The sequence below is a fragment of the Paroedura picta genome, chromosome 2 (genome assembly GCF_049243985.1).
Source record: "Paroedura picta isolate Pp20150507F chromosome 2, Ppicta_v3.0, whole genome shotgun sequence".
Classification (NCBI taxonomy): Eukaryota; Metazoa; Chordata; class Lepidosauria; order Squamata; family Gekkonidae; genus Paroedura; species Paroedura picta.
Genome location: NC_135370.1, coordinates 62683125 through 62710732, shown reverse-complemented (window position 1 = coordinate 62710732; position 27608 = coordinate 62683125). Strand labels below are relative to the sequence as shown.

General features: G+C 41.4%; 1 protein-coding gene across 4 annotated transcripts in view; it reads right to left on the bottom strand.

Moving 5' to 3' along the window:
* Positions 1-27373, bottom strand: part of ZNF148 (zinc finger protein 148) — a 51681-nt gene extending 24308 nt beyond the window's left edge. The window contains exons 1-4 of one of the 4 annotated variants that reach the window (XM_077320342.1): positions 26740-27373; positions 25126-25239; positions 4432-4777; positions 400-528 (exon numbers count right to left, since the gene is read on the bottom strand). In XM_077320342.1, the coding sequence (XP_077176457.1) occupies positions 400-528; positions 4432-4777; positions 25126-25238 (588 nt within the window). In that variant the 5' untranslated portion in view covers position 25239; positions 26740-27373. The remainder of the gene's footprint in view (positions 1-399; positions 529-4431; positions 4778-25125; positions 25240-26739) is intronic. The other 3 variants (XM_077320341.1, XM_077320338.1, XM_077320343.1) reach the window with 3 other exon arrangements.
* Positions 27374-27608: the final 235 nt, after the last annotated feature.

Here is a 27608-nt window from a genome sequence, read left to right as displayed (position 1 = left end):
ATGAATGGGCAATCACTTAATTTCAAATGAACACAATAATGAATTTCAGCATTATTGCAAGTCCGATCAAAAACAAAAGTTACCACAACCACTTTCTTGTCTGATTAATTCTAATATTAGAGTGCCTACAAAAACTATGTAATTATTCATCTTACACAGATTTGGTCAATAAATCTGCACAAAATATTTGTAAATGAAACTGTCTGGGAAGGCTGATATTAAAATTATGCTGAATATTCAACCAGTAAAAATTTCAAAGAAATTCACTATAAATATCTGTGGTAGTAGTTTGGCACTGCAGTTATATGGTTTCCAAATACTCTTATTTCCAAATGCTAAAAAATCCTAGCAGATTACCAGGCTGCCTTCAAGGCCTATTTCCACCTATCACTGTCTTACCTTTGCTGGTGACCGCTGTTTCCTTTTCTTCTTTTTTTGCAAATCTAGCCCCTCCCGTAGTAGTTTTTTGTCCCTTTTTTGCTGCTCTGCTACGTCAGTAAAGGTAATTTCTTGTTTTACGCTTATCTGCTAAGATACCAAGTACCAACATCAGATAACGTATTAATTACATATGAGACACATTTCAGGAAGCTTTTAAAACAATTGACTTATTGAATGCTGTTTTTGTGAGGGAAACTACTACTATAAATTTCCTGTTTTTTGCCTTGATGCTTTTTTTTACTATGTAATTAAAATTTTTAAATAGAATTTCTACCACATGAGGCATTTAATAGTAATATAATTCATACCTCTGACATCAACAATGCTATTCCCATTTTCCAGTGGGAACGGAGTCAGAGAATAGGTGACATAATCAAGGATACCTAAGATCACAGATGAGCTAGCATACAGAACCATAGCTTATGAAGCACTGTGTAACATAATTTAAAACTTTAAAGACCAAAGAAAATGGGACAGCAGCAGTTCTATATTAGTAGAACTGATAATATTGCAAGAACCAAGTCACTGCAAATAAATATCCAAATTTATTATTTTGTGTACACAATGGTGAAGATTAAAAACATAAGGTCTGAATATCAGACTACATAGAACATTTCACATATTAAATTGATGATTTCACATATACAATTGATGAATATGAGCAACATAACTATACAAACTTCTGCCAATAAGGCCTTCATCAGTGGTCAATAATATATACTATTAAAAAAACAAACCAACACCACATTCAGAAGTTAATATATAAATCAGGAGATAATTTATAAAATTGAAACAAAAGAAAAAAACTATTTTTTTTTAGTTTCTACTAAAATCAAAATAATTTCTACCTCATATGTGTATGTTTGCTGAATGTTTATAAAGCAAGCCACAGGCCTCTTCTCTGGGTAACTGCATTCACAACCCAAAATTTTCAATAATATAACAATCTAAAAAACAAGAATCACTTAATTTCATGTAACTCCAAGTAACCAAGGAGAGGGAAGAAAAAGGGCCAGAGGGTCAGCACTGTCAAACAAAGAACAGCAGGCACGCATACATTCTCATTCAAAAATAGCAGGTCCAATCCACTTCTTCATTCAATCCCATGTCTGAAGGTGATGTAACCAGAATTCTTCTCTCTTCTGCAGAATTTTAAGCAGGCTTGAAGATGTAGTCTGGACAATTTCCACAACCCAGAATCATAACTGCTTCTCAGTGTAGCCAGAAGTATCAACATGGTTGACAATTGGAATATTTTTTTTAAAATCTAATACACCTCATATGTTCACAAATTTTCAACGTGACAGGCCTGTCAAGATAACTGGACCTGCTGTTTTTTAATGAGAATATACGTGTGCCAGTTGTTCTTTGTTTAACAGTACTGATCCTCTGGCCCTTTCCCCTATTTTTTATTTTTTTATTTGTTACATTTCTATGTTGCCCCTCCCCAAAAACTCATGAAGTCCCCCCTCTTGGTTTCCCCTCACTTTTCTGGGAGCTGTAGGATGCAATGTAAAGGAGGATATTGCAACATCCTTTAGCTCTAGCACATAGCTGACTGCAATATAACAAATGTGCCATTTTATTGCAACTTATGATTGAAGATACATACATCCAGAGACACTAGAAATTTTATAACAGGTTGGTTTCCCAATCTAAACATGTTTTTCCTTAAATGTTATACATCTATATAACACTTATATATTTTTACTCATACAATTTCTTTGTTTTTAGATTGTTATATCATTGATGTTTTTGTATTGAGGATGCAGTTACCAGGAAAAGAGGTCCATGGCCTGCTTTATAAACATTCAGCAGCTACAGACACATACGAGGTAAAATGGTTTTGATTTCTAGAAGAAATTTGATTAGCACCTATATATTTATTATAACAATTTGGTTTTTTTCTTTTGTTTAACTTTCAGAAAGCAACTCCTGGTCTGGATTTATACCTTAACTTTTGAATGTATGTTTTTAAAAAAATAATAAACAGTAAAAAAAATAGTTAAAAAAACTCACACTGATGAAGGCCTTAGAGGCCAAAACACACATGGTTTTGATGGCCACTGGATATATTCATCAACTGTATATGTGAAAGCACCAAATGAATCTTTGAAATAACTACAGCTTATGTAACTTCATTCTGATGTTCTATATAATCTGATATTTAGACTTTATGCTTTTAATTTTCACCATTCTGTACACAATATAAAAATTTATATTTTGATAATGAAGAAGCAGTGTTGGTTATTATATACTGCTTTTCTCTATCCCAGGAGTCTCAAAGCAGCTTACATTCGCCTTCCCTTTCCTTTCCCTACAACAGACATCCTGTGAGGTAGGTGAGGCTGAGAGAGCCCTGATATCACTGCTCAGTCAGAACAGTTTTATCAGTGTTATGGCGAGCCCAAGGTCACCCAGCTGGCTGCATGTGGGGGAGTATAGAATCCAACCCAGCTTGCCAAATTAGAAGTCCACACTCCTAACCACTACTCCAAGCTGGCTCAAATATTTTATTTGAGGTAGCTTGACCCTTGCAGCACTACTGGTATATTTTGAATAAAGTCTTCCCCTTCTTTTCCTCTGTTAAGTGTGGAACTGCCTTGATAACATAGAAAGAGTGATTGAAGAAAGAGTCTGATTTTATAGCCAAGTGGTAGAAGGCTAAGCAGCACAAAATCCTTCATCCACCTGTAGTTGACAACAATGAAACATGGCTACGGACAAAATGCTTGGGGAAAAGCACAACAGGGAAGTAAAGCAGTGGGATGGGGTAGAAGATTTACACTAATCCATGTGCCTACTTGTTAAATAGGATTCAGCCTCATCTTTCTACATGTTTGGAGTACAAAGAATTAGTGTGTAACTATGTATGTTCTCAAATATTGTAGTTCTTCAATTATACTGAAAATTTTGGTTGTAATGTTACTAGTTTTAAAGCACTGCATTTACCTTTCTATACTTTGTAAAGAATTTCTTACAGTAAAGCCATGTTAGAATCATAGAATCATAGAGTTGGAAGGGGCCATACAGGCCATCTAGTCCAACCCCCTGCTCAATGCAGGATCAGCCCTAAGCATCCTAAAGCATCCAAGAAAAGTGTGTATCCAACCTTTGCTTGAAGACTGCCAGTGAGGGGGAGCTCACCACCTCCTTAGGCAGCCTATTCCACTGCTGAACTACTCTGACTGTGAAAAAATTCTTCCTGATATCTAGCCTATATTGTTGTACTTGTAGTTTAAACCCATGTTGATGTAAACCGTATTTTTATCCAGTCCCAGTCCAAGAAGTCAATTCTTGCATGTGTACAATTGACTTTCTGAACTCTACTACTTTTAAATGTACTTTTAAATGTTTTAAAAGTTCAGAAACCTCACCTTTACAGCATTTCTAAGCAGAGCCACAACAATGTTTCATAGTGCTAATCACTGTTCTAAGTGCAGGTTGAATACAGGCACTCAAAACCAAATAAGCAATGTCTACACAATATATGTTTACTATTAGAAAATGTTTCTCAGACTTCTTTTGTAGCATTAGAAATTATCATAATTATTAGGAAAAAAATAATTAAATGCTGAAGGTCACTTTACTGTAACACCAAACAGCACTCATCCTCTCATACCTCTGCTTGTTGATGGTCACTAAAAAAAAATGAGATTCTGAAATGCAATTTGCAAATTGCTTCTCTCATTGGTCATCATTGTAGAAGATGAAATAAGGTAGTTACAGGCCATTAATTTTTCCATTACAGTATGAATCAATCTATGATTAACTTCTCAATCACATAAGCCAATAACAGAAATGTAACAGATTAAATGACTCTAAAGTTTTGTTTTTTTACCAGGAAAGCACTCTTGATTGCCCTGTAAAAAGTTTTTTTTTCCAGTCTTCATTTGTTGTTTCTGCCATATTGCAAGGATTCATACTTTGGTAGAAGTTAATTATAGGATTTCCTCAACTGTACATGTAACATGAACAGCAAAAACTTACAGGGACGTTAACTGCATACTGAAGCCCTTGTGGAAGTCTATCTTGTGCCTCCATCTCGTCATCATTTTTCACAGTCTCCTCATGCACCATGAGTTCGTCGTGTGGTATCATTTCTTGTTGTCGAAGGTCACTTTCTTGCAACACTTCATCTGCAGAAAGAATTTCTTGGTGTGCCATTGCCCGGTCTTGAAGCACTGTTTCCTGCCGTTCCCCAGAAATGGCTGACTGGTCAGATGAGGCACCCATTCCAACCATATCCCTGGATGACTGCATTTGCTCTATGCTACCACATTTGAGAAACAATCCTCCCAGCTTATCTTCAATGTTCATTCTTAAGTGCAATAACCTAAAAAGGAAAACTAAAATCATCAAGCTGAACAGAGTATTTATCATTTGTACTTATATTTTTATATACATGCATACAATGGGTTGAATCCAGTTCCATTAGTGGTGAAACCTGTCATATACTCTTGAAATCCTTGAAATCCTTGTCTTTTTTCTGATCTAAATTATGCATTCCATATAAACATAGCCTTCTTTGATCTCAGAAATATGCCCTTGGTAATTTCCCCACTACCATCACTTTTCTGCCACCACCTCAGGCAATTCCTCAAATATATCAGACAGCCTGCTCTTGATCAGCCTACAAATAATCTCTTAAAATATGTTTTCAGACATATATGTGGGCAAAAGCAAGGATTCACTCCACCACCATATGTCTGTCTAGGTGGGAAATGGTTTATAATAACTGGAATATAATCCAGTCAAAGTATAGAACGGTTTTTATACTATGCATTTACAGAACAGATATTGGGGCAAATCTACAAAAGGTGAGAGGATACTGTGACAGATAGCCAAGATGTGACATCAAGATGCTGATTCTCTTTTCCTCCACCAATCTGGGAAACTGATGTTCTGTGCCAGTCTTCATGAAATGAGGTTCTGTGCTTTCCTGCAAATTTCAAAATTATTAGTTGTCCTTTCTGTCTAAAGAATACCACCCAACCATAACAACTTTTTGCCAATGAAGAAGTTTATTCCTGCAAAAGAAGTGAGTTTGATTCACAGGTGTGAAGGCATGTGAAGGCATGGAGGAATGGAATTATTCTGAAGATTTTTACCCCATTTTTCCCCCCACAGAAAAACTGGCTTTGAGCCAATGATTCATCAGCACAAGTGTCAGGGATATTTCCCACATACACAAACATTCCACTCCCAGCAGTCCCATCTAGCCAGAAGAAAGTGGAATTCTGGGTTATGTGACCCACATAATCTAATAATCATGATATTCAGATGGCTGCAAACGGAAACAGGTAAGGTAAAGGTAAAGGTATCCCCTGTGCAAGCACCGAGTCATGTCTGACCCTTGGGGTGACGCTCTCTAGCGTTTTCATGGCAGACTCGATACGGGGTGGTTTGCCAGTGCCTTCCCCGGTCATTACCGTTTACCCCCCAGCAAGCTGGGTACTCATTTTACCGACCTTGGAAGGATGGAAGGCTGAGTCAACCTTGAGCTGGCTGCTGGGATTGAACTCCCAGCCTCATGGGCAGAGCTTTCAGACTGCATGTCTTCTGCCTTACCACTCTGCACCACAAGAGGCTCTTCAGCTGCAAATGGAAACAGGTAAAATTCCCCTTTTCAGTCAGCAGAGCTCCCACAGGTTCACACAGATTCTATATTCCAGGGAATCACTTTCCAAAGGGGAGTGATAGCAGAAAGTAAACACGGGAAATTCCTGTGACTTATTGGAAATCAAAATGTGTTATTCACTCAAATAGTGTGGTATGATGATTTTGATGTAAAAAATCTATAATATTGGACAATATGCATACTGAAAACATTGCAACTTATTTTTGATGATATATTTATTGATCTCTGTCTGTCTTGGCTGCTCAAGACAAGCAACCAGCGGATAGGAGGCTTTCTGGGGGCGATTGTCAATGTCTCCCTCTCCACTGGAGAGTTCCCAGAGGTGCTGAAGGCGGCAGTAGTCCGTCCCTTACTAAAAAAAAAAGCTTCACTGGATCCACAGGACCTGGCAAACTACTGCCCAGTCTCACACTTAGTGTGTCTGGGTAAGATGGTTGAAAGGGCCACCATGGACCACATCCTGACATTCTTGGAGGCAACTTCAGTGCTGGAACCATACCAGTCCTGGCCATGGAGTGGAGATGGTGCTGGTAACCTTGTTGCTAGTATGGTAGCAGCTGGATGGGGGGGGGGGGTTTGCTATCCTTGTGATGTTAGATTTGTCAGCCATGTGTAACATGGTCGACCACAAATTGTTAGCCTGTCACTTCACCAGGGTGGAGATTCAGGGGACAGCCTTACAAAGGTTGTGCTCCTTCCTCTAGAACTGGACACAGAGAGTAGCAGAGGGGAGGAGTTGCCGCATTTCTATTAACTCCCTTGTGGGGTTCCTCAGGGAGCGGTTCTCTCCCCCACATTGTTCAACATGTTTATGCACCCTTTGGTCCAGCTGGTCTAGAGCTATAAGTGGGGATATCAGCAATATGCAGATGACACCCAGCTTTATCTCTTGATGGATAGCCGCCCGGACTCCCCCCCCCCCCCAACAATTTGCCAGATATTTGGAAGCTATGGCTAGATGGTAGGAGTAACATCACTTGCGACTCAGCCTCTCCAAGACAGAGGTCCTGTGGCTGGGCATGAAGGCAGAAGATGAGCAAGCATGCCTCCCCACCCTAGCTGGTGCACAACTTAACATCTCTCTGCCAGGAATCTGGGGATGATTCTGGATACCTTCCTTTCCATTGAGTCCTAGGTCATGGAAATAGCATGAACAACATTTTTCCATCTGTGCCAAGCGAAGCTACTATCTGTCGTCAGATTGCTTGGCCAGTCATCCATGCAACAGTCATCTCCAGATTAGATTTCTATAACTTGCTCAATACCAGCTTACTTTTGTCCCTGACCTGGAAATTGCAGCCGGTGCAAAATGCAGCTGCTAGGGTCCTTACAGAAATATCTTGGGGCGCCCATATCCAGCCTGTGCTGAGGCAGCTGCATTGGTTGCCAGTTGCAGCCCAGATAAGGTTCAACATTTAAGGCTGTCCGTGGTATAGGCTCCTCATATTTGCGGGACCTCCTGTCTCCTTACCCCCACCCCCTTCCCTGCAGGGCTTTGCTGGTATGAATCTTTTGGTGATTCTTAGCCCGAGGGTGATATGCCTGCCATTGACCAGGGCCAGGGCCTTTTTAGTCCTGGTCCCAACCTCGGGGAATGAGCTCCCGGAAGAGCTGACAGCCATGGCAGAGCTTTCTCAGTTCCACAGTGGCTGCAAGATGGAGCTCTTCCACCAAGCCTTTTGTTGAGGCCAGAGCAAGGAAGAGCTAGGGCCCTTCAGTGGCTACCCAGGACATCGGGCCCGCTTTTAATTGTCCCCTGGTCCAGCACATTCCTGATCCAGCAAGGTCATCAAAGTTCTGTTAAGCCAGGGAGAGGAGGGAGTTTTAACCGTCAGTGGGAGGGTTATATTGGGAGTTTCATGATTTGGGGGGGGGGGGTTTGATGTTAGGGGATTGTTGTGACCTGTAATGAGCCACAGCTTGGAAGCACGGGATACAAGTGCAAACATAAATAAATAAATAAATAAATAAATAAATAAATAAATAAATAAATAAATATTATTTCGCTATGACTCGTTTTGTATACAATTAATTGGCTATAATATATATGATGAAGAGTTCAGAGTTATGTTGAAGAATTTAACATGATATAGCTTGCTTTTGGAACTGGGGTCACGATGGGTCGGACACAACTGCACACCTAACAATAACAAATAGTTTGCTTGTCATACAATGAATGTATAAGACTATTTCTCTCCAAATAATATTTATCCTGTTTACTACAAAATTTGTTTTTTCTGCTGTTTCCAACCAGTACTTAGTTGGCTGCCTAAGCCCCTCCAGTCCTCGATAGCCCACGATGGTGGTGAAATGTTATACCACCTATAATCCTAGCACAGATCATTTCAATCCCATGGAATCCATGCAAGGGGAAAAGCTAACTTTTTTTTTATTCCACTTCTGCTGCAGCTTAGCATGTCAACTAAGTCAGAAGCCAATCACAGCCCTCCGGGCACTACATAAATCCAAGCCAGAACACCAATGCATCTAGAAATCCTTCACTGATTATAGTTGAACATTTTTTAAACAGTTGCTTTCTATACCGGTTGCAATATTCAATAAAAGCAAGAAGGAAACTATTAGAAACTAGCTGCAAAGCCCGTTCATAAGAACGGGCTTTGAAAGCCACCCCCAGGCCCCAGTGGGCCGCCGGCACGTGGCCACCTCCCTGGGGCCCAGCAAGCACTCTGGCCGCCATGACGGGCTCTAGGGAATGGAATCTTCCCCCCCTTCCCAACATTGCCGCGGCCCCTTCCTTGGGGCCCAGCAAGCACTGTTGCCTCCTCTGTGAGGCGTCAAAAGTGCTTTGCGAGTCACAGGGAAGGGAATCTTCCCCCCCTCTCCACCGTTGCCACAGCTACTTCCTTAGTGCCCAGCAAGCGCTTTTGCTGCCTCTGCGAGGCGGCAAGAGCGCTTTGCGGGTCACAGGGAAGGGAATCTTCCCCCCCCCCGCGAGTGGGCAGGAGGGAGGTTGGGAGGTGGAGAGGGAAGGCCCTATTCCATCTCAGACAGGGAGGACAGTCTCACCCCCAGGCCTGTTTCACAAATATATAAGAGGAAGAATGGATAAGGATTGGGGGAACATTACTAGAGCTTTTTGTTGTGATTATAACCAGAGATATGTCTATATTTATGTATATAGTCACTGAGTTTGATGTACTTGTTTTCATTCCATGTGAACCATCCTGAGCCTTATGGGAGAGCAGTATACAAATGTAATAAATAAATAAATTGCAACACTTTCGCGATAGTAGCTTTAACATAATTAACACAAACAGCCAAGGGAGAGAACAAGCATTGTTGCATCTGCCTAACACTGTTTGGCTCAAAAGACTTTTAGATACTCCATCTCATCAAAGTAGAGACTCTACATCTCCAGTGAAGAATGGAAGGACAATGCATCTCAAATAAGCAAAAAAGGAGGAATTCCACACAAACTTGTTAGTCGTAAGTGTGTACAGTGCGGGAGGAGGGGAGAGTGACAGACATGCTTGTACTCCAGTATCAAGGTGGTATAACTCCCTCATCTGCAGGAAGGGAACAGTGAAAATGCCTTACAGAACTGGATCGCAGCAGTCAGGGCAAACACAGTTCCACTATAATTCTCCACGAGGGATGGTTAAGAATTATCTAATGGCTCAATGTTTAAGTCATATGTCCAAAGAGGAGCAGTTTGCTATGTGGGAACCCCCTCCGTCCGGGGGGAGGAACAGGACCACAGTCATTGCCTGAGCACCATATGCACAGATCTGGCGATCACTTGCTCTTTGCTGCAGGACACATCTAACATTTTTGCTTGTGCTAAGCATGCTACAGGAGCACAGGACTAGATGCGGTTAGATACAAAGAAGCACAAACAAAACTTACAAATTACTTAAAACTGTGCTTTGCACCATCAAAAACCCTGATACATCTCAGGGATCAGCCTGGGATACATCCAAGGCTATAGCCTAAGTGTGGAATTAAAACAAATCACATGCTCTCCTTGCTCGAATTAAACTTCACAGAGTTCTTAAGATAAACGGAGGAGAGCAGAAGGATGCAAGCCAATTTAAGTCGACACTAGGGATAAAAGTGCCGATATAAATAAAGTAAATGAATAATAAGTGCTTCTTTTCATTCAAGGACACATCTGGATCTGATCACCTACTGATTTGAATTAACTGCAAGAATCTTTGTGGTCTACAGCATTAACCAAGCCTTGTATTATTCTCATTTTGTTTTTTTCCCTATTATCCCTCTTAAATACTCCACCTTCTTTCTATAGGCTTCTTACCACTCCCCTTTCTACCCTATCTTCTCGTGAAGCACTAAGAGCAGTAGCCTCTAATCTGGAGAACCAGGTTTGATTCCCCACTCCTTCTCCATATGCAGCCAGCTGGGTGACCTTGGGCAAGTCACAATTCTCTCAGAACTCTCTCAGCCTCACCTACCTCATCGGGTACTTGCTGTGGGGAGAGGAAGGGTAGGCAATTATAAGCTGCTCTGAAACTCCTTTGGGTAACACATAAGCAGGGCACAAAAAACAACAGATATACAGAAGCAGTTTAATTTTCACAGAATAGGAGAAGGCCCTTGCTTTTTATAGGTACAACCTCTAAAATGAATAATTGGCAGTTAAATTTACTAAGAAAAGAGTTTTATTAGTCAGTCAAAGGCTAAGATATGCCTCACAGCAATAGCACCAAAACATTCAATCAGTTTAATTAAAAACATCAGAAGAACGTTGCTTAAATACCCTCACTGGGACAGAAGCATAGCAAGAAACATAATCTCTTATTCTCCCTGGTTTTTAAAAATTTAGAAATAAGAATGTGTTGCTAGATTTAAACACCCCATCTCCCTCAAAAAACATAACAAAACCTTGTCAGAAATTTCAATGAGATTCATTTGTCTAGGAAAGTGAGCAAAACAGAAATGAGAAACTGGATACTGCAGCCGTGTATGCCTACACAGGCCTGTCTGATGACTACAAGTATATGGCTACATTCACTAAAAAAATATGCAAGAAAGCAATAACTGTATTTCCCAGGAATATTTTGTTTATATTATTACCAAGACAATCCCATCTCAGTGAGGGAAAGAAGGGAATGAAGGGAAAGGAGAAATCAACAAAATTCAAACTTCTGTTTACATTTGCTGTGTTGAAGATATATGAAGCCACCTTTAACAACTCCATATGCAAATTATCTCAAAAAGATAATACAGCTTCTGCTTAAAGAAAAACTATGTTAAATCTTTAAAAATAAATGGATTGTTCAGTAAATTAGCCAATAAACTGGAATTAACCTACAAAAGAAAAAAATCAAGTACTAGCCATGGTAAATTAATACCCACAGATAATGGGTATTTTTAAAAGCAGTTTTATTAGCTTTTAAAAATATATACATTCAATTAGAGTAATGCTACAGTTTACCCGACAAAAGTGTGTCTAGTCAAGTCTATGGTCTTCCCAGTTGCAATGTATGGCTGTGAAAGTTGGACCATAAGGAAGGCCGAGCGTCAAAGAATTGAGGCTTTTGAACTCTGGTGCTGGAGAAGACTCTTGCGAGTCCCTTGGACTGCAAGGCGAACAAACTGGTCAGTCCTAGAGGAGATCAGCCCTGACTGCTCCTTAGAAGGCCAGATCCTGAAGATGAAACTGAAATACTTTGACCACCTCATGAGAAGGAAGGACTTCCTGGAGAAGAGCCTAATGCTGGGAGCCATTGAGGGCAAAAGAAGAAGGGGACGACAGAGAATGAGGTGGCTGGATGGAGTCACTGAAGCAGTCGGCGCAAACTTAAATGGACTCCAGGGAATGGTAGAGGACAGGAAGGCATGGAGGATCACTGTCCATGGGGTCGCGATGGGTCAGACACGACTTCGCACCTAACAACAACAACAGTTTATCACTCCCTAAACTATATTAAAATAATATAGTGATTGACCTAAATTATTCATATCCCCCCAATATAAAGTTACGAACTGGGTATGAAGTAGCTTTTATATTTTATCATACTGAATACTGATGGATGGATTATCTGAAAAACTGCAGATGAATTGTTTAATAAAATAATAAAATATTTAAATAATGTTAGCAAAGGAGGCAAATATACCATGTACAAGCACTGTGTTTCTTATCCCACATTTAGGAGATCTCCCATAACGGATTTGCAACACAACCACCCAGACAACTATAGATAAACTATATTTACATACATGGGGTGAAAATTCTTCCACAGAAAAATACAGCACTGGAAATTTTTAAAGAAAATTCACTATACTTAATAAATGATAAGCTTCTCTTTGATGTCTTCCTTTTTGCCAATACATATTTAAAACTTTGGAAATATATAAGTCCATTGAGAAGTGTTTTTTCCTTTCTTTTGCAGAATGACTCAGCAGCAATGTGCAAAGATTCTGCTAATCAGATCCATTTAGCAAAATGCCTGGAAAAATGTGTGTTGGTATATTGGTAGTATTATTTCAGGTGGATATAGATTTTGATATTTTTGGCTACCAAAAATGACTAGGCCTGAAAAATCCAAAAAATAGCTGAAACTGAAGGTCTTTAAAGGAGTGGCAGTCGCTTTAAACACCTTCCAGGTGAACTAGAGGCACGGAGAACGTGCTTAATGGGATTGCAAACCCCTTAAACCAGTGGTCCCCAACCACCGGGCCGCGACCCTGGCACCGGGCTGCGGCTCCCTCTCCCTCTCCCCCCCCGCAGTGAGAAACTTCCCAGGCCAAAGCGGCCGATTAGCTTACGACCCGGCAAGCTTCTTTTGGCGGGGGGGGGGGGGGGGGAGGGAAGCACCGCCGACGGCACAAACGCGCATGCGTGTTTGCGCCATGTGCGGCCGCAAACGCGCATGCGCGGCAATTTCGCGCATTCACGGCTGCTCCCCCCTCCCCCCCACACCGGTCCGCACCCTAAAAAAGGTTGCAGCCCACTGCCTTAAACAACTTCAGAGTTCACCTGTACTGCAGCTTGCAAAAGGCATTAAAATTTTAAAGGGACTGTGTTCCCTTTAGATGCCTTCCCTCCCTCCCCCCTTCCATTGAAAGCAATGTGGGATGGGGATATCTTCTCAGTGGCCTGTAGAATTAAACTACTTCATCTAATCTTTTTCAAACTTGGGGGTGTTTTTCAGCATAAATTTGGCGTCTCAATTTCAACACCAACCCACCCCGAGTCCCAGATAACCCAGATCAATTCTCCATTATACCCTATGGGGACCATTGTCTATAATGGTCCCCATAGGGCAGTGGTTCTCAACCTTCCTATGCCACAACCCTTTAATACAGTTTCTCGTGTTGTTGTGACTCCCAACCATAAAATTATGGAAGTGTTCTTTCACAGAAATTATAACAAAACTGACCAATGGTGTGAAGATCAATTGTTCATGATTGTATATAAATTGTTTTTTTCCCAGGTTTCTCAGTTCAGTTCTGCCTCTTGTCCCACCATGCCGATCTTGCTCTTTTTTGCTGCTCCAGACAGATGAATGCTCTACCTTAATCTACCCCACAAGGCTGTTGTATGGATGGCACCCCCCCAGCCAAGCTGCCTGCCCTGCCGTGACCCCCGTGAAAGGGTCATTCGACCCCCAAAGGGGTCCTGACCCCCAGGTTGAGAACCACTGCCATAGGGTATAATGGAGCAAAAAAATATTCAGGATTCCCAAATATTTATTGAATCCAAATCCAAATATCATACTAGTATTGAGATTAATAAATATTGGGAAATACCTTTTTGTGTGTGTCGGTTCAATATACCTGAATTTTAAAAAATGGCTTGTTGCTGAGAGATTTTTTTTTTTTGCATACTCATATGCAAAATGAGCCTCTTGTGGTGCAGGGTAGTAAGGCAGCTGACATGCTGTCTGAAGCTCTGACCATGAAGCTGGGAGTTCGATCACAGCAGCCAGCTCAAGGTTGACTCAGCCTTCCATCCTTCCAAGGTCAATAAAATGAGTACCCAGCTTGCTGGGGGGTAAAATAGTAATTTTTACCTTTACCTTAACTTATGTGTGACTAGCCAAAGGTCACTCAGCAACCTTTCATGGCACAATAGGCATTTGAGCCTGGGTCTCTCATATCCTAATCTGGCATTCTAAACCTAATAATCCACAACTATTTCCACAGCTATTTCAAGCCATCCATATATATATATTACTCTGACTAGACTGTTTACAAATTAAATCAAATTAAATCCTTTGAACTGCATCTTCTTCACAAGCTTAATTTTATAATGCAGTTTGCCACTAATTTTATAATGCAATTTGCCACTAATAAAAACTCATGTTAATTAAAAGAGTGATTATTTATTAATCATTTATTTAGAACACATGTTTGAGGAAACTCACAACTAAAACAATAAAATAAAACCAATATAGTAAAAAAGTGAACAAAATAAACCAAATAAATAAAATAAATACGTACAAACAAATGATTAAAAACAGGGCAATAAATAAAATCAAACTTATAAACAAAAGTCAAAGCATGAAAGGACATAAAACAAGTACACTAGTTAAAAATTATATCAATAAAACAGTCCTCAGGCTACAATCATACAATGGATAAAGATAAATGTTTTGGCATGGCACCTAGATGATTGTACAGGAGGTGGCCAGAGAGTCTTAAAGGAAAGAGAAGACCAAAGGTCAGGCACTACCACCCAAAATGTCTTGTCTCTGCTAGGTCACTTGTTTCACCTCCGCAGATGGAGACAGAGAGAACAGGGCTCAATGAGATGATCTTAACTGGCAATTTTTCAAGTACCTCATGCCCAACCAGTTAATGTAAAAACTAGCATTTTGAATTATGCCTGAAAACAAATGGGCAGTTAGAGCAGATCTTTCAGCACAGGAGTAATATTATCCTTGTGTCCTTCTTAGGTGTCCTTTTACAACTGCAAGGACCAGCTTTATTCTTCCTCTACTCAGAGATGCCCCTGAGAGCACAGTGTAGAGGACAAGTCAGATTTCTCCTGTGGAGTGGAACAGCCCCCATAGTCAAGCAGGTTGCCAAATATTGTGCACACATATTTAGCTCAAGGGGAAGACAGCTGAAGCCATACCAGTGGTGTTCAGTGGAGATCTAGAGGAGATTTATTATTAAATTTTAAATTTCTTTTTTGTAAGTTTAAATTTGGAGATTTTTCTTTCTTTACTGCATTTTAGTACATGCTTATATGTTTTAGAAAATGTTTGTATCTGGCCATGGTGCTGTATCAAATAAACTTACTTACATCCTTGTATCAAGCCATGACAGTAGCCTGGCTACCACATTCGGGACCAAATGAAGTATCTGAACAGATTTCAAAGGCAGCATCATGTAGTGCTCATCATAGTAATCTAACTTGGATGTGATCACAACATGGCTCACCTTGGCCAAATGATGCTTTGCAATGTACAGCCATAGTTGGTAAATACTGTAAATCAAAGTCCTACAGTACTTATTCAGGAAATACTCTGATAAACCTCCGAGAGAAGAATGTATCACACCTTTTCAGCAGCCACTAAGATAGCCTGTGCATGTGCTTTTTTTGTTTCAACTTGGCAAGGGATAATATCGTCTCTCTAGGACAGCTAGTTGGTTACTATATGAAACAGAATCTTGGACTAGATGGCCCACTGATCAGATCCAGCAGCATACTTATGTTCTTATAGCTATGTTCTTAAACTCTACAATAGCACATATGAAAGGCATGCTTCCAAGGTAGAGAGAAAACACTAAGGGTTTCTATATGCAATGGTTACCAGTTGAATACCGGATGAAACTTAAGGTCCTGGTAATTACCTTTATGGCCATATGTGGTTTGGGTCCAGTGTAGCTGAGAGACTGCCTCAACTAACATCAAGTGGCTAATGATCGCTGGCTCCAAAGAAGCACATTTAGCCTCAAACAGGGCTAGTTCGTTCTCAGTCCTGGCCCCCACCTGGTAGAATGATTTGGATGAAGGAAGGGGGTGCTTATTAAATTTGCAGATGATACTAAACTGGGAGGGGTAGCAAACACACCAGAAGACAGAACCAGGATAGAGGATGATCTTGACAGGCTGGAAAACTGGGCTCAAATTAATAAAATGAATATCAATAGTGAAAAATGTATAAGTTCTGCAATGAAGTAGGAAAAATCAAATGCTTCATTATAGGATGGGGGAGATTTGTCTTGGCAGTTGTATGTGTGAAATGGATCTAGGGCAGGGGTAGTCAGCCTGTGGTTGTTCATGGACTACAATTCCCATGAGCCCCTGCCAGCAAATGCTGACAGGGGCTCATGGGAATTGTAGTCCATGAACATCTGGAGGACCACAGGTTGATTACCCCTGATCTAGGGGACTTAGTGGACCATACACTGAACAGGAGTCAGCAGTGTGACTCAGTGGCTAAAAAGACAAATGGGATTTGGGGCTGGTGAGTTATCCTTCTTTGGACGTTTATAAGCAGAAGCTAGGTAGCCATCTGACAGAAATGCTGATTCTGTGAACTTAGGCAGATTGTAAATGGATGGGCAGAAGGGATTTCGTCTGAGCTTGGCCTTTTCTTGCATGCCCAGGGAAATGCTGATCCCCACTTTGGGGTCAAAAGGCAAATTTCCTCCAGACCAGACTGACCAGGGATTCTGGTTTTTTGTTTTTTTTTGGAGGGGGGGCATCATCTGGACATGGAATTGGGGTCACTGTGGGTGGGCAGGTAGTTTCCTGAATGCTGCAGAGGACTAGACTAGATGAGCAAGGAGATCTCTTCCAACATCTATGATTTTATGAATGATCCCCCAGAAGAGATCTGGACTCTGCCAGAGATACCACAGTTCCCCAGAGCCTGCAAAATGGAGTTCTCCCACCAGACATTTGGTTGAGGCCAATGACAACACCATTGGGCTCCCAGAACCCACTCCCATTCAGAATACGCTAATTCTACAGGCGTGCAACCGTAATGTTACTGCGACTAAATGTTCTGCTGTTACCTATGTTATGCTATGAGTATTGAAACTGCCACACTGTTAATGACATTATTACTAAATTATATTGTACTGTATTATGTAATTCATGTTCCCTGTAAATTGTCCCGAGCTCTAAGGGAGGGCGGCATATAAATATAAATAAATAAATGGCCATAGAAAAAGAATAAGAATTCCTTATCATTCTTTGTCAGTTTTGCTTTGCTCAGTGAGAGCTTTATAGTGCAAAGACACTGAATACTGAAGTCCCAATGCCTGCACAAGGGCACTGTGAAACTATTCTAAGAACTGATCTCATAATTGTAAAAGCAGTAACCTCCACTGCAATACTGCTCACATACTGGAGGAAAATCTTTCTTTTTAAAATATGCCTTCAGTCTGATCTAGCCACAGTATTCCATGCCTTAGTTAACATCTAAACTGGATTTACTACAATGCACTACCTGTCCCATTGGTGGACACATGAGAGACAGCCTTTTCAGTGGCTATCCCACAATTATGGAACAACTTGTTCCTCTCACTCTTCATCTTTAGGAGGCAGGTGAAGACAATATTACTAAGAACAGTAGTTGATCATTTTTACTTCTTCTGCTACTAGCATTTTAAATTTATTTCTTTTAAAATAGTGGTTTTATGTGTTTTGTGTATTTTACTGACGTTAACACTGTAAGCTGTCTTGAGTTCTTGTAATAAATAGAAAGAAATTTCCAAGCTGGCGATGGCAAAAAGCTTTATTCAGAATGAGTTCCTAGGTATAAAACCTCGTTTTCGTATTTTACTTCCTCAGTAAACTTATTTCTGAATTGTTTTTCCCCCCAGGGATACAAACAAAGTCTTCAACACACTACCTAATTCTTATATTTTATATACCTTATATTTTATATTTTAAGCCATATAATTTGGGTCTATTAGTATCAAAGGTCCATAAAGGTAACTATCTTATAACTATCTTATAACTATAACTTTAGTGCTTTATTGCTTTTATTTATAATTTACCTTGTGAGTTGATTTAAATGATTCTTTTAACCAAATGAAAGAATGAGGGAAGAGGAGATACAGAATATTTACACATGTCTTTCACAATGATGTTTTAAAAAACAGGCTTCAGATACACAAATTCATTTTGTGCTTCACATATAATTAAAGTCAAAAATTGACCATAGTTGAAAACTATTGGACAACTGATCAGCACTGCAACTATAAAGCAGAGTCTACAGCGTTTATGATCAATTCCTGGTTCCAGGAAAACGAATGAAGTGCTGCCAGATGGGCTGCTAATAGAACTAGGGCTGATTTGATGCTTGCACATGAACTAATCTTGTATACTAAAGTGTTGATAAAATGGCTCATTAGTATCCCACTTACAGACTGAGATTTACTTTGTACAAAGTTACGAGATGGAGCTATTTTAGTGTGAGGGCTACATTTTTCTAAGATAGCACTAAAGGCAATGTCGGTGCTAATGATGCTGAAAGAAAAAATCCAGTAAGGTTATATATTTTATTAGACTGTCTCTCTTGGGTACAAGCCAAAAGACAACAGATGGAGGGGATGCTTCAACAATAGTGTTTCTCTATGGCTGTTCTAGAGCAGAATAATTTTACAGTGGATTCATTTGCTATTTTAAGTATGAGTGGGTTTCTCCCACAGAGTTACTATTTATGCATTTCGTTCTCTCATGAAAGCTCTGTATGCCACTTTAAACCAGGTAAACAGATACAGGGAAATCCAGTTGCCTTGAGCACTGGAAAGACTGATGGCTAGAATACTGCTGAAAATCTCAGAAATTTAATTATTCAATTATTGTTTTGCTTGAGTAATCTGGAATTAGGACCTAACTACACAACCGACTTTCCCCGGGTTCAGCCACAGGGTTGGTCAACAGATGTATTCTGGGAATTCTAAGCTTTGGAGGTACATGCAGGCCCAATTCAGATCAAGACCTCAGTACACGAACAAAGAAAGTTCAAGCCTTCCCCCCCCCCCTCCACATGCCATTTTGACAATCTGGTGGCTCTACCTTCTGGGCAGGCCAGAGGAATGCTAAGAAAAGATGGCGACAAGACTGTCATTGCTCTCTCACAGCTGACTCCCAGCCCAGAAGGGAGTAGAGCTGAGGAAGAAGAGGTGGAATAGAGGCTGCTTAATGTCTGTCTGAGGCCCTCTGTCTGAGGGAAAACACTGCATTCAGGTTGGACATTACTGCTGTGGTGGCTGTGGCCCAGGAATTAACAAGCAGACACAGTGATAGTGACAGAGAAGTGCTCTAATGTTGGAAGGCTCACACTTGTATAGTTTGTGTGCTCTCTCTACGCTTTCCCCAGCATTTGAGAACATAAACGGGGTTCCTATGGTAAGTTTCCACCTAAGGAAAGGATTTTCAGCAGTGGAGTAGGACTTACTCATTTAGCATACACACTCAAAACACACTCTGCGGGCCCAAAACCTGTTCATAAGAGCAAAAGATCTCAGAAGCAACCCCAGAGAAAAGTTGTTACAATACAGCCATTCCATTAATGGACATTTTCTGCAGGATCCAATCCTTCATACTTTTTCTACACAATATTGCTTTTTCATATAGTCCAGATTACCAGAAGAATGTGGCTACTCAAAGCTGCTTTAGAAGGTAGGAGAAAATACATGAAATGTGACCATATGTGGCCATGAAATGTGCAAAGAAGGGAAAAGAGCAAGAGTACACGGTACATTCCTGTCAAGGAGGGCAAACATATGTGGGCAGCTGGTCCAGAGTCCGGCACAAGGGCACAGAGGTCAGCATAAATTCTACACAGTTCACAAGGTAGCAATGGCTCATAAAAGTGACCATCTGAAGTGTCACTTTTATGAGCCACTGCTAACTTGTAAAGTCCACTCACAGCCTAATATGTATTAGAAAGTGTGGTATTCATTAGTAATTTTCTTGGGGACCCCCATTACATCTTTTTTAACTTTAACTAAAATATAACTATATCTATACCCTATTGATTTTATGATCATTAAATGTTTAGAACATATAACGAAGTATAATAATTTAACTTTCTTAGCTGGTTATTTTGTTCTATTATAAACTTGAAGTTTGGTGTGGTAAGTAACTATGTTATTGTCAAAGATTTATTTTTACTATTATACTGTTCTTTTGTATTCTTGAAAATCTTTATTAAAAATTTTTTCAAACTATAATTGGAATACGTATTTTTAGACTAACGCCCCTTCATTCACATTTAATGAAATAGAATAGCAAGGACTGATTAATATATAATCTTGAAATGGCTAGTAATTAGAGGAGGGGGAAAAGATCCTGGTATTAGCATAATTTTAGTTATTTTAAGCACTTTTTACCTTTTAAGGGGATATTTCTTTGAACTATTTTTTTTTTAAAAAGCACAATTATGTGAAATATTGCAGGGTATGCCAGAAACTAGAAATTTAATCATCTTGAGATTCCTGACATCATTTATGATTTTAAAAAATACCATTTTCTCTTGGGTCATAGAAAATAACTGTATCACTGTTCTTCTGTAGCCTTTTCCATTTTTCTTACATTTGTTGGATCTTACATTGGTTGGATCCAGCCAACTTTTTTTTTTCAACCTGCCCCAATTCCCCTCCTCCACAGGTTTTTAACCATGTAGGATCCATTACTATCAGCATAGACTTTTGGTAATCATGGGGATTCCCGCTTCCCTTTCTCAATGGAGTTAAATTAAGATGTATCAAACTCTCTTTTTGTCGGTTTTCATCTTTTTCCTTAAACAGAAGAACACTTAGTGTTACTTAAATACCCTGAATCTAGTGTAAGTTATGATTGCTGATTTTAATTGAATTTAAGGAGAACCCTGAGAAACCACCTCTCTACTTATGCCTCCCAAAGAGCACTATACTCTGCTAACATCAACAAACTGGTAATCCTTGGCCCCAGGGAAGCTTGTCTGTCCTCGACCAGAGCCAGGGCTTTCTTGGTCCTAGCCCCCACTTGGTGGAATGAGCTCCCAGATGACATCAGGGCCCTGCCAGAGCTAAAACAATTCCACAGAGCCTGCAAAATGGCATTCTTCCACCAGGCTTTCAGTCAAGACAAGTGAACCAACCATCAACCAGAATCTAGAGGCTCCCTCACACCATCAACTGTACCCACAGAAGAACAGAACTACAGTGCAGTAAAACTGAGTTACATGTTCCATTGTTGAATGTTTTATTTGATACAAGTTCATATTGTTAAAAATGCTATATATTCAAATTAAGATATTTATTATACTGTACTGTTTTATGAAAGTCTCCAGTGTAAACCACCCTGAGCCGCAAGGGAGGGCGGTATATAAATATAATAAAATACATAAAATAAAAATTATTATGAAGGTAACAGGAACATGACTACTTTCATGGAAAAAATTAAAAAGGAATTGCTATAATCCAAATGGGATCTAACCAGTCTCAAACAATACCAGTTAAAAAATGCCTCTCTAAGGACAAATAATACCACAACCAAGACCTGAGCATTTGTGAGAAAGGTTTCTGTTCTTCACAAATCTCATTATCTCTTTAGAAGTGGACCCCAGTCTTTTAGAACTAGGGCCAATGCTAGCATTCCTCACAACATTTATATATGAAGGATATTTTTCATTTGTGTATATCCTGAAAGTGAGTAGTTCATTCTTTAATTTGGTTTATTTCAATATAAAATCAACTTAAACCTTCCCACATACAATACTAAGATGAGCAAATAAGTGTAAAGGTGTCATTATAACCCAGCCTTATTTAAGGACCTAACCATTTGCTTACGTATCCTGCATGTCCTCATACAAAATCTGGTGATGTTGCGAGTTATTCCTCAAGACAGATCAGAGAGAAACAGAGAGGTGTAAAACTGCTCTGATCATTCTGGGGAGCATACTAACACTGGCTTGATATATTGCGAGTGAATGTCACTATACTTATAACTCTTTATCAACTGTAGAGTTGTCAAGCTTAGCCCACAGTCTATGCCTGGGGATACTGTCAAAGGTAGCTTTGAAATAAACAAAAGTGTCCTACAGCACCCCTCATGGCCTAGAGCTGAATTTCTCTGCTAAATGATGAAGTTTCAAACAGTATAAAACCTACCTGCTGCTCTATTAATATATTTTCTTGGTCCATCCAGTCCTGGAATTTCCAATGTAAGTGTCTGGAGTAAAGTTTTCTAACCACACTAAGAAGGCTAACTGGGCAGTCATTTGAAAGGTTTGTCATTTCTCCCTTCTTGAATATTGTCCACAATAACAGGCAAGCCCAGCTCCCTGGGGATTTGGGCTGAAGGTAAAAAAACGAAGTCAGCACTGAGGCCCACCAATCAATTTTTTATCAATTCTGGGGAGATCATATTAATTCCAGGAGCCTTCCCTGGCTTCAGCAGCATTATTCGTTTTTCAACTTTATGGATCATTACTGGGGGCCACAAGAGGAAATCTTCTAAAAGGTAGTCTGAAATTATGGTTGGAATGGATTTCTGCTGAATAGAGTGCTTGGAAATGAGACTCCCAGCTGTTTACTGATATGATGTGATTTACTCTTGGAGTCTCTGAGTGGAGTTCACCCCTTCTTAAATGCCACAAGAGGTTTGGACCAGTCAAGACCAAGTGCTGCTTCTAGTACACTTGCCAGTTCATGGATTGGGGGGGATGTAGTTAAATGAGTATAGGGTGCTTCATCAGAGGATCCAAGTCTAGCCTTAAAATCACCTGTGACTACAGGTCACCCATAAAAGCACCCATAAAAGACAACAAAAGCTCAAAGTTGGTCCCTGTTTGTTTAACTCTGCCTGATGCTCTGGAAAAGGAGATATACATTAACAACCCAAAAGCTTTGGTAGTTAAATTTAATTACATTTGCCCAGGCCCAAGGGCCACATGGGTCAAGGGTAATAAGTGATTCATGAAGCGTTGTAGTGCCAGGCTTCCCTTAGCTCTAACCTTCCCTTCCCCAAGTAAAGCTGGGGAACTGACTATATTAAACCCATCAGCAAGTAATGGGTCTTGGCTTCAAGCCTCTTGTAGAAAGATAGTATCATGCCAGGATAGCGAGAGACTGAAGGAGTCAACTGACTTGGATATCCATTCCACAGTGTTCCATGTTAGGAATGTAATAGTCCTTTGGGGCCTCCTTCTAAAAGGTTCACAGTGGGATTCTCCTCTGTTAGATGATTTGCAGTTTCTGGGAACCATTCAGGAGCATTCTGCCTGAGAGTTAAATTGCTCCATCCATGGACAATGACAGAGATTCAGTAGGGATAGATGTGATGAGACCAGCTTATGATCGTTGTGTTGCAATAGAGCAGGGTTAGTCAACCTGTGGTCCTCCAGATGTTCATGGACTACAATTCCCAGAAAACTCTGGCAGGGGTTCATGGGAATTGTAGTCCATGGACATCTGGAGGACCACAGGTTGACTACCCCAGCTGTAGAGATCTATTTCTGTTGGCTGTAGGGTTTCTTCTAGAGTGCTGGTTGGGTTGAGATTTTCAGACTGGATTTGCTGAAATTATAAGGCTTGGCCTGAACTGATGCTGAATACAGAAAGATCCTGAGACAGGTTTTTTTCCTCATTTGCTAGGGAGACTCAATCTATATTTCTTCCCTGGATGAATTGGTCCAAAGAATCACCCATGGACCATAACTTTGCCAGTCAACTCTTTAGGTCATTTAAGGTAGAGTCCATATTTATGCCTTCCCCAGTCAGCAATTCCTGCTTTAGGAATTTTAAAATCCTCAACTTTTTAACTGAGTTTTGGTATTTCTTGTGGCCAACATGCTACAAACACCTACCCCAGAACATCTAATGGGAAGAATAACAAGGTTTAAAAGGAAATGAGAAATGACATTTGATGGTGGTATGCAGAACACTATCATAAACCTGCTAGATTCAAGTCTCATAGCACCTCAGAGACCAACAAGATTTGGGGGTGGGGGTGGGGCTTTCATGAGTCAAAGCTCCCTCTGTCAGCTGTGACTCTTGCAAGGTCGTACCCAAAATTCTTGTTGGTCTTTAAGGTGCTACAAAACTCAAATCTAGCTGTTCTACTGCAGATCAATACAATCAGAAACTAGCCACAGAGATCTAAATTTATTATTCATTAACATTTGGAGGATGGTGGTTATAATCCTTATGCATGGCATTTTTTCCATCTGGAAGTACACATCGTGTCCAGTCCTACAAACAAATGCTTTTGAGATGAAATTTAGCAGCAAGATGCAAAAGGGACCTCTTTCTTCATGGGCACACTTCTATAATTATTCTCATGCAGATCTACACGCAAAAAATCCTAACTTAGAATTTTTCAGCCACATGGATCTTGTGAACAGAGGGTAACTTGCATTACTTCACTGAAATAATTCTGTGATCACTCCAAACAAGAAAGAAACTTTACTAGCACAGATCCTAAATATGTTATATTATTATATTAAGTGCCTGAGTTCAATAGTTTTTATAGTTTAGCAATAGATATATTAATCTAGGGTAAAGATTCTTAATGGATGCCACTTGGGGAGCATTTAGAATGCTTGAAGGCAGATAGAAGCATTTGGAATTTTAGGACGTTTCTTCTCCATGCTTGCAACGGTTTCTGACAGCAAGTGAAAGAAGAAAGAGCCCAAGTTTCTCCTACAGGTTTTACACAAACAGAAGTAGAACTTAATATTCAGGAATTTGGTAAGTGTTCATCAAGCACAAGAGTCTCATTGAACAGATACCTGTGAACTATGTATTGTATGCTTATGTCATAAATAAATCTTCATAAATAAAGTTATCTTGTTTGAGCTACCATTTTTATGTTCTATCATGTTATCTGTGGTTTAGGGTATGGTAGCTGATTAAAGATTAAAGCACTGATCTACAATAACATTTCACTTCATTTACTCTTTAACTCGATTACGCTCTCCTCGGTTTAACTCCCCTTGCCAGCTTGGTGTAGTGGTTAAGTGTGTGGACTTCTAATCTGGCGAACCAGATTTGATTCTGTGCTCCCCCACATGAAGCCAGCTGGGTGACCTTGGCCTCACCACAGCACTGATAAAGCTGTTCTGACTGAACAGTAATATCAGGGCTTTCTCAGCCCCACCTACCTCACAGGGTGTCTGTTGTGGTGAAAGGAAAGGGAAGGCAATTGTAAACCCCTTTGAGTCTCCTTCGAGTAGAGAAAAGCAGCATATAAGAACTCTTCTTCTTCTTCTTTCATGCTAAGGTTGAACAGAAAGGATCCCATTATGGCCTCCTTAGGAATGCTAGCCTCATAGCAAGGTAGTCTGTACTTCAATAAACAGCTATTTATAAAACATTTAAGACTATATTTTGCAATGATGAAGAGTGATTCCTAAATGTAACTGCAAAATTTTAACAAAGCAGGAATATGAGTTAGGGGAGCTTTCCCTAATATAATCGATCCTTCTAAGCAGCAAATATGATAAAAAGATAGCTGCAACTCATGTGTGTATTTCCCAGCTCCAGAATTCAGTAGCATCAAGGATATCTTTGGGCTTATATCAGCAGTGAAAGGGAAAGTATGTTTTAAAATTCTCAGTGCTTGGGAAATGATGCCTTTCTGGATCTGCCACTTGATGCAGTCTGATCATATGCTTGCTTACTCAATAGTAAATTCCACTAATATTATGAGACTTCCAAAATAGCATGTACATAACTGCAGCCATTCTACTGCTGTTGAAGTAAGGCACACATGTAGGACGAGATGTTTTCAGAGTCCTCAGATTCAGAATTCTAAGGGTCTGTATACAATACTTGGGAAACAAGGAATTTGAAACAATGGGGAAACTGCCGAGGATACCATTCAGTTCACCACTATCAAAATTTCAGGTTTACAACAGTAGAGATCTTAAAGACTAAGTGGCCTAAGATGCTTGTCAATCTATGACTTTGTCTCATAATTTTAAACCTGTCTTGTGGAATTCTGGGAGTCTCTAGATAAATAGGAATTAGTTAAGAGTTAGGGTTGGCAACTTCTGGATTGGGATGTCAATTCCAGGGTCAGGCAGTTCAAAGGGTTCCAGGTAGGGGTCACTCTTTAAGAAATAATCACGACCCTCCCAGTGTCAAATATTTGAAGGGTGGTGCCTTAGTCTATTGTGTCTCCACCTTCTACCCCAAGGTTATAACATTGCATGGGGGAATCACTCCCAGCCTAAGCTTTAGGAATGTGCATTTCTGCAGCTCGCTGAACCCGACAAGTCTCTTTGTCTGCCAAGATTCCTCTTTTAAGGAAGGCCACCTTTGCTGAATGGTGGGGCTGAAAACCTCTTCCAAAATACCTGTCTGCCCCCCATTGCCCTTTCCTTTGTCTGTCTGCATCTTATCTTCACCTTTTTGCTTCTAAATCAGTGAGAACGAGGCAGGGAAGGGCTGAAAGCCCCAATGAGGCCTGCTTGCCTTTGCTGCGCTGCAGCCCAAAGACAGGATCCCCGTTCGCCCTCGCTGGAGCAGGAAAGGCCCGGGGAAGCAGAAGGCGGAATCCGGATCCTCCCCGGCGCCCCAACCACCATCTTTGCCCCGCACTCATCCCAGCGCCCCAACCCCCGGCCCCGAAGTGTCCCTCAGGCCACAGCGCTCGCTCGCTCGCTCTCTCGCTCCAGGAGGCCCACCCTGGCAGCAGCGGCCGCCGCAGGAGGGCAAGCGGAGCAGCCCGGGCCCGCCTCCCGCTTTCTCTGCCTCCGCTGGCGCATTCTTACCGGCGGCCCGAAGCTGCGGCGACAAGGAGGAGGAGGAGGGCGGCGGCGGCGGCGGCGGGAGGGTGACGACGATGGCAGGGGGGAGAAGGGGGGGCTCAGAGCCCCCAGGCCGCGGCTCCGGCTCCGGCTCCGGGCACCATGATGGCGGCGCTAGCAACAGCAGCAACGGCTCCTTCCTGCTCGCCGCGGCAGCCAGGCAGCCAGGCAGGCAGGCCGGTCGGGGAAGCGCAGCCGCCTCAGCCTCCTCCTGGCGGTGACAGCGACGGGCCGAGCCTGAGAGCGCCAGCACCGCCGCCGCCGCCGCCGCCGCGGTGCAGCTTGGGAAACCGCCCGCAGAATCCGAACCCGTCACCGAAACGACCCCGCTTCTCCCTCGCTGGAGGCCTCCGGGCTGGAGAGGCCGAGGGAACAGGCGCCCGGGAGCGCAGCGGGCTGGGGCGGCGTGAGGGACGCCGAGGGAAGGCCGTCTCTGAGGAGCGCCCGGGAAAGCAGGCCCCGCGTGTGGGGAGAGCAAGGAACGAAGGGGGCAGGGCTTAAACGAGGTCTATTTTGGGAGCACGGAGGCGCTTGGAAGGGAGGGAGTTCCTCTGAGCATGTCGAGAGCGCCTGCCCCCCTCTCACCGGAGACACCGCCGGCTCAAAGGATGCGGTTTCTAGGTTGCAGGAAGGACCCTTGTGGTAGCATTTCGGCGCCGGTGACACAGAGGCTGCCCGTGGAGCAAGAGCAGGCGCCGGCTGAAGGGACTGCATAGGGACAGGTGCCTCAAGAGGGCCCGGGAGGGTGCCGAAATTGTAGCCCTCCGTCACTGGGGCATTAAAGGTTTCCGAAAAATCCGCCCGCGCTTTTTTGACCGGGGTCAACCTTAGGC